This window comes from Limulus polyphemus, unplaced genomic scaffold, assembly GCF_000517525.1.
Source record: "Limulus polyphemus unplaced genomic scaffold, Limulus_polyphemus-2.1.2 Scaffold6969, whole genome shotgun sequence".
NCBI classification, from domain to species: Eukaryota; Metazoa; Arthropoda; class Merostomata; order Xiphosura; family Limulidae; genus Limulus; species Limulus polyphemus.
The window spans coordinates 25342-33299 of NW_013672579.1; the positions used below are offsets into that span (position 1 = coordinate 25342).

General features: G+C 37.1%; 1 protein-coding gene across 1 annotated transcript in view; it reads right to left on the reverse strand.

Annotated features, from left to right (window-relative positions):
• Positions 1 to 1902: 1902 nt before the first annotated feature.
• LOC106474225 (T-box transcription factor TBX2-like) overlaps positions 1903 to 7958 on the reverse strand; it is a 14065-nt gene continuing 8009 nt past the window's right edge. Inside the window, exons 2-5 of the mRNA XM_013934918.2 lie at positions 7177 to 7323; positions 4419 to 4495; positions 4091 to 4278; positions 1903 to 2853 (exon numbers count right to left, since the gene is read on the reverse strand). Coding sequence (XP_013790372.1) covers positions 2222 to 2853; positions 4091 to 4278; positions 4419 to 4495; positions 7177 to 7323 — 1044 coding nt within the window. The 3' untranslated portion in view covers positions 1903 to 2221. The remainder of the gene's footprint in view (positions 2854 to 4090; positions 4279 to 4418; positions 4496 to 7176; positions 7324 to 7958) is intronic.

Genomic DNA, 7958 nt, shown 5'->3' on the forward strand with positions numbered 1-7958 from the left:
AAATAGCGTTGCTGCTTTAATGTACCACTGGATACAAATAGCGTTGCTGCTTTAATGTACCACTGGATACAAATAGCGTTGCTGCTTTAATGTACCACTGGATACAAATCAGGGTGTAAATTTGGGAGGACGGGCGGATATATATATAAATACTGCAATAAAACATATTACGACTTAACACTATCGCTGTTCAACTATGTGGGGAACTATTCCCCCCTTCATTTAAAAATGTGAAGGGACACGTCTCCCTTGTCCTCCGAATAAATTACGCCTATCCTTTATAACATAACCTCACGTTTATTGTTTAAAAAAAGATCTGGAGACACAAACTTATTTACGTCAAAACAAAATGGAATAATCTATTTTTCTAAAGCTTAGTGTGTAAATATTATTGCACACGGAATTTCAATGATACTCAATATCATACAAAACAATATAATGATGAGAAACAGTGTGAAACTGTAAGAATTGATGAACAATATTTTAAAATCCAATGTAGAAGTTGATTTCCGAAATATCCTTTGATTACGTGACATTTCCAGATAGCTTCGAATGAACAGGTGCTGTTAATGTCAAACTATTAAAAAAAAAACTCTATAAGATAAAAGAGTATTATGTATATACAAAACACTTTCATAATTGGGGCTCGTTTCATCATAGTAAACTACTGTATGGGAAATAATGATGGCGTATTGATTCAATTCTTCGTTCGGGGACTGAAAACACTGTGTGAAAACTTGATTGAGTCACTGAGGTTTCATCATAGTAAACTACTGTATGGGAAATAATGATGGCGTATTGATTCAATTCTTCGTTCGGGGCTGAAAACACTGTGCGAAAACTTGATTGAGTCACTGAGGTTTCATCACAGTAAACTACTGTATGGGAAATAATGATGGCGTATTGATTCAAGTCTTCGCTAAGGGCTGAAAACACTGTGTGAAAACTTGGCTGAGTCACTGAGGTTTCATCATAGTAAACTACTGTATGGGAAATAATGATGGCGTATTGATTCAAGTCTTCGCTCGGGGCTGAAAGCACTGTGTGAAACTTGATTGAGTCACTGAGGTTTCATCATAGTAAACTACTGTATGGAAATAATGATGGCGTATTGATTCAAGTCTTCGCTCGGGGCTGAAAGCACTGTGTAAAAACTTGATTGAGTCACTGAGAAATGTTAGGCAGTTTCGTTGCAGCTCGTCTGTTTCTTTTTTTTTTTAAAAGAGACAAAAAATAAAAACTAACAATGGCTTGCTTACTTGCTTTAGTATCTTTTTTTGGCTTTGATTGGTCTGATTAGCTTATGACATCAAAAAGGTTTGGCTAATGACAAGGATAGAAGACAGCTTTTTTGGAAGAGATACAAGTTACTAAATAATGATGAAACAAAATAAATTTGTTAACTGCCTTCTAGATGGTTCTTTTGGAGTTCGTCTGAAGAGCCTCTCAGTCCTTAAGATGAAGGCGTAAGTGGTCACAATGAGGTCCTTTTCGAAGAAGACCCATCCATATCTTGCAAATATCCCGCGAGTTCTCTCTCTAAATATACATATATATACGTGTATGTGTGTGTGTGTTTGTGTAATAATAAAAGTATTTAATGTTTTATCCACGTTAAAAACATATCTAAGCGCTAATGTAGTAGCATCTGACTTTACTGTCAAATTTCAAATGAACAATAAACTTGGCAAGACTAACTTGCCTCATTATCGAAAAAAAAAACTCGACAGTGTTTTACTTAAGTTTCTGAAGAATAAATAAAAACACAAACATTTTACCAACACAGTTTTTTTTTTTAGAGGAGTAGAATAAATAAATTCGTAGCTTAATTCAATCCGAAAATATTAACATGAAAAATGTTATGGGTAAACTCTTCTTATCCATATCACGTGTACTTCCACAAACAAATACATCTGCAACGCTGTGTTGTGATTGGTTCAATCAACATTCGAATCACGTGACAATTTGAAGATACTCGCTTCGTCACATAAACAAAACTCCAAAATAATAACTTTCTTTGCCTGATCAAAATATTTGAATAACGGGAGCTTGACTAATCAGCAAATATTAACTTTACTTCGTTGCTTAGAATTTCTTTGAACGCAATGAAATATTTACAAGTTTCAACTTTACATGAAACTGTGGAAAAGTAGGCCAACAACAACGAGTACAATAGTTTCAATCGAGAACATACGGTTTAAAAAAAAAAGCAAGCTGAATGTTAACGCGCCAAAATATGACCATTGGTCAGGCCGTTGACCAGGGTTTCCATGTTTTTCAGTTCACTAACTCCCCCAGACATCGCCTGATGTGGGTACCCTTCAAGCAAATCTCCTCGAAGTGTAGTTGGAAGGGGGGAAGTGGCTAAGAAAGCGGCGTGAGATGACGCCGATAGGGAAGGGGTAGGGGAGGTAGATGTTGTGACGGGATTCGTTGTTGATTTGTAGAGGGGGTATGGAGAAAAACGTTGCTGCCCTAGCCGATGTCCTAACTCCATGAGCCCTGTGTAACCGTGAGAAAGAAGTGGGTGAAACTGGGCTGATGTGGAAGTAGACAGTGAAGCTAAACTTGGCGGCAGAAAGAAATGGCTGTAGAAGGACGAGGGATATAAATATGGCATCATGCTTGTAGGAGGATGCATCACTGCTGATCCGAAAGACACGCTCGGAGTCGAAAACTGTCCAGAAGCGACGAGATCTAAGCCATTTGGTGAGTGGCCTGAAGACGAAACTTCGGAGGCTGAAGGTTTGGCCTTTTCTTCTAAGTGCTTACCATAATGGTCACTATGTAAAGAAACTATATCCGTAGCCGTAACCTCCCTTGCCTGTTGGTTGCTAGCAGTCTTGAAACTACCTGAAAAATAGAATAAGAGAATAAATGTGGTAATCGTGAAAACTTCAATCTCTTCATTAAATTTACTCTGTAATTTATCATTCAAAAGAACGTGATGCAGTGAGTAGTTGTACTTTCAAAGCTAAAGAGGTGAAAAATGGTTTCAATTAGCCAGCTGTCTCATATTTTATGAATAACCTCTTACGAGTGTTGGTCTTCTCACTATGGGGCGTGGTTTAGTAGTTAGCGTGACAAACCCTGGATCAAAGATACGTGGTTCGCGTACAGTTGTTGCAAAATCGCTCTCAAAGGTTTTCGACTATGGTATGTTATAAGGGAGTGGCGGTCGAATCCAACTATTCGGTTATAGTAGCCTTGGAGTTGGCGTGGATGATGCTCACTAACAACCGCCCTCTGGTCTATCAATTTGAAACTAGGAACGGCTAGCGTAGATAGCCCTCGTGCAGATTTGCGCTAATATCCAAAACAAACCAAGCTTTTCATTATATTACATAGCATACTTTTAAGGACCTACAAGTATTTTGAAATATCTAAGTAGAATTTTTCAATCCTAAAATCGTTAACACGAAAACTGATGTTAAAAAACTATGAATTCAAAATCGTGGAGTTTTATTTTGTAATTGTTTAACGTTTCAAGATTCTGCGAACTCTCTTCTAATGATCGAACTTTTTTTTTTATACAACATCGTAAAGTTTCAATTATTGTTCAGTGTAGGTCCAGTATGGTCAGGTGGTTAGGGTGCTTGACTCGCAATCTGAGGGTCGCGGGTTCGAATCCCGTCCCGTCAAATATACTCGCCTTTCAGCCGTGGGGGCGTTATAATGTGACGGTCAATCAATCCCACTGTTCGTTGGTAAAAGAGCTGCCTTCCCTCTAGTCTTATGCTGCTATATTAGGGACGGCTAGCGCATATAGGTCTCGTGTAGCTTTGCGCGAAATTCAAAACAAACTAATCTTATTCAGTTTAGTACTTCCAAAGTTCCATCACCAGAGGGTGTGTTATATCTTTGGTTTGGTGTTAAGCGCAAAAGTTACACAATGGGCTATTTATCTGTATCCTGTTCACCACGGATATCTAAACCTCATTCTTCACATCGTAACTCTGCAGATTTAGATGGTTCAATCTAAATGAATAAAAAGAAACTCAAATTTTTGTTATTATATTCACTTTTGATTATAATTATTACTTTTGAATAGTTTTCGGAAATCTTCAAACAGTGGGAGTGTGAACTTTACCGTTGTTCTCGTGTGTTTTCTGTTCGTCTCTTGCAAGATTATTTTGTGACAGACTGGGTTCGTTTATTCCATCTACGTCAATCCTTTCCTCCTCGTCAGAAAGGCCATCTTGTTCTTCTGAGGACAAGTGATCGGGTTCGGTTATTTGTCGTGATGAACGCTGATCGTGTAGCGAGATTTCTTGGCGTCTGCAAAGATCATTTAAACAGTTTGAGGGGAAAAAAATAATACTTTTATATGAGCTGTTACAATGTTTACTCTAAGTTATACAAATAGCAAAAGTGTGTCCAAACACAAGAAGTCCAAAAAATGCTAACAGCACCCTCACCTCTTTTCTCGTTTTCCAGCCCCCGTATCTCTGAACCCTTTAGCAAACGGGTTGTTATCAATTTTCAGCTGCGTTATCTAATAAAGACAAAAAATAATTATAAAATTTTCAGTACTTTCTTTTAAACAAAATTGCTACATGATCAGACATAAATAAATAGGGTTACCAGATTTACAAAGTGAATATCTAGGACATTTTTTTTTAAACGGAGTGACACTGTAACAGTTCCGAAACAGTTTAAATTACAATAACACCTTTTTTTAAAAACCATTTTCTAAATAACCTGATATTTATCATATGGCGTTTTAAAACCCAAATAACATTTGATAAAAGCTTTTATGTTTAAAAAATAATAAATAAAATGTAAAAACAAAACGAGCCAGTATAGTCTTAGACATATTGCTTCTGCGTTTCGTTTGGGCAGGTGTTGAAACCTCAATTCCTACTGTTGGCCCCCCAGTGGCACAGCGGTATGTCTGCGGACTTACAACGCTAAAAACCGGGTTTCGATACCCGTGGTGGGCAGAGCACAGATAGCCCTTGCGTAGCTTTGTGCGTAATTAAAAACAAACAATCCTACTGCTGGCCCTCCAGTGGCACAGCGGTATGTCTGCGGACTTACAACGCTAAAAACCGGGTTTCGATACCCGTGGTGGGCAGAGCACAGATAGCCCTTGCGTAGCTTTGTGTATAATTAAAAACAAACAAACAAACAATCCTACTGCTGCTGCCGCCCAATGACAGGTTAGGTTAAGAAAACGTAGCAGAGAGGGAACAGTGTAACAACTTACCAAGTGATTTGTTTTTGGTGATTTAGTAAGTGAAAATTAATGAAACCACATATATATATATATACTGACAAAACCGTACATATACAACTTACATGACGATACATAGAAAGTAGAACAATTTGATACTTTCATGTTTCTGATCGGGAGAGGAAAAAAAACAAATAAATAAAGTGCATAAAACCTTGGACGTTCCAAATTTTACTGGGAATCCCTCGCACCCCAAACATGCTCGCCCTTTCAGCCGTGGGGGCGTTATAATGTGACGGTCAATCCCACTATTCGTTGGTAGAAGAGTAGCCCAAGAGTTGGCGGTGGGTGTTGATGACTAGCTGCCTTCCCTCTAGTCTTACACTGCTAAATTAGGGACGGCTAGCGCAGATAGCCCTCGTGTAGCTTTGCGCAAAATTCAAAAACAAACAATTTTTACTGGGACATCTGGTAACGCTAGACATAAACAATGAATTTTTTTTTTTTTTTTTTGCTGAATAACAATAGTGATCTACTGTATGCATGAAATGGTACGTCTAGAAATTAATATGTTATTAAGCGAATTATTTTGTATTAGTTTCGGAAACAACACTAGATAAATAAGATGCACGCCCTTCTTCAATGTAGACCACGAGTACTTGCTGTAAAAACGAACCACATATAACATAACGACTGTTAAATCTGGTTATTTTATTTGAAATTTTAGTTTTCTTCAAGTACTTGAAAAAAAAGAAAACAAACTTACTTCTAGATTCGGCGAGTTCAGTGCAGGCTTATAATGTAAGAGAAATGCAAAACACGGCGTGACTTTATTTTAAAATGAGCAAGCTACTTAACTACTTAAGTAATCCCCTCAGAATTCCCTCCCTTCCTCCCCTGTACAGACACTCATAAAACGTCGCCTGGTGTCGATTTCTTTTAAAGTGAAGAAACTGTCCACTAATGGTATCCCATCCATACACGTAGGTCGCCCTCGAGAGATAAAAGACTGTATCTCTACAGCCACTTATCTGAGATTTACGTGTCTTTATGGGCCCTTAAGCGTGCTGTTGAACAGAAAGAAGACAAGAAGCGAAGAACTTAAACCGAGGAATATCAAAAGAACTTTAAGTGCCGACAAGGCCGAAAGCAAAACCAGAAGCTTCAATAATGGTACACTTCTTATTTTGCCGCTAACTCGAATTCTCGCTTACCATGAGATTAAACAGTATAGTGACTTTTGAAAAACAGGGATATCGAATTCTCGCTTACCAATGGGATTAAATAGTATATTGACTTTTGAAAAACAGGGTTGTCGAAGTCTCGCTTACCATGAGATTAAACAGTATAGTGACTTTTGAAAAACAGGGATATCGAATTCTCGCTTACCATGAGATTAAACAGTATAGTGACTTTTGAAAAACAGGGATATCGAATTCTCGCTTACCAACGGGATTAAATAGTATATTGACTTTTGAAAAACAGGGTTAGTCGAATTCTCGCTTACCATGAGATTAAACAGTATAGTGACTTTTGAAAAACAGGGATATCGAATTCTCACTTACCAATGGGATTAGATAGTATATTGACTTTTGAAAAACATGGTTGTCGAAGTCTCGCTTACCATGAGATTAAACAGTATAGTGACTTTTGAAAAACAGGGATATCGAATTCTCGCTTACCATGAGATTAAACAGTATAGTGACTTTTGAAAAACAGGAATATCGAATTCTCGCTTACCAATGGGATTAAATAGTATAGTGACTTTTGAAAAAAAAGGGTTGTCGAAGTCTCGCTTAAAGAATGTAATGACTTTTGAAAAATAGAGACCGTACAGTTTTTAAACATGATGACCAAAACAAAAACACGTAAAGACTCTAATTATGCTTAAATATTCATGTTATCTATCTATATGTCTGACTGCTTATCTATCTGTCTAGCTAGCTATATATATTTGTTTTTATACACTCATAACTTAATCCTAACTCGGATTCACTGACCTTTTCGTTTTGATAAGCTGTGACTGCGATAAATTCGGTCTCCTTGAAGACGTACGTACGGAACGTACTGTACGGTAGCTTGAGGATGTCGTTAGCCCGGACAAGATGAAACCTCGGCTGGTACTTGTGCATCGAGTTCAGGATAGTCTGAGAAACGAATAAAATAACTCACTATGGGCAACATGAAGCAAACACTTCAAGCAGACTCTTGACTGAATCACTTAAAATGAAATCAACAAATTCTAAACTCGCTTTATTCTTTCATTTTGATAGCCTTATATAACCTTTCGTTTAACAACAACCAAACTGGTTATATAACCTTTCGTTTAACAACAACCAAACTTACTATATAACTTTCGTTTAACAACAACCAAACTTACTATATAATCTTTCGTTTAACAACAACCAAACTGGTTATATAACCTTTCGTTTAACAACAACCAAACTCCAGTTTTTTGTTGTTAAACGAAAGGTTATATAACCAGTTTGGTTGTTGTTAAACGAAAGGCAATATAGCCAGTTTGGTTGTTGTTAAACGAAAGGTTATATAGCCAGTTTGGTTGTTGTTAAACGAAAGTCTATATAGCCAGTTTGGTTGTTGTTAAACGAAAGTCTATATAGCCAGTTTGGTTGTTGTTAAACGAAAGGTTATATAGCCAGTTTGGTTGTTGTTAAACGAAAGGTTATATAGTAAGTTTGGTTGTTGTTAAACGAAAGTCTATATAGCCAGTTTGGTTGTTGTTAAACGAAAGTCTATATAGCCAGTTTGGTTGTTGTTAAAC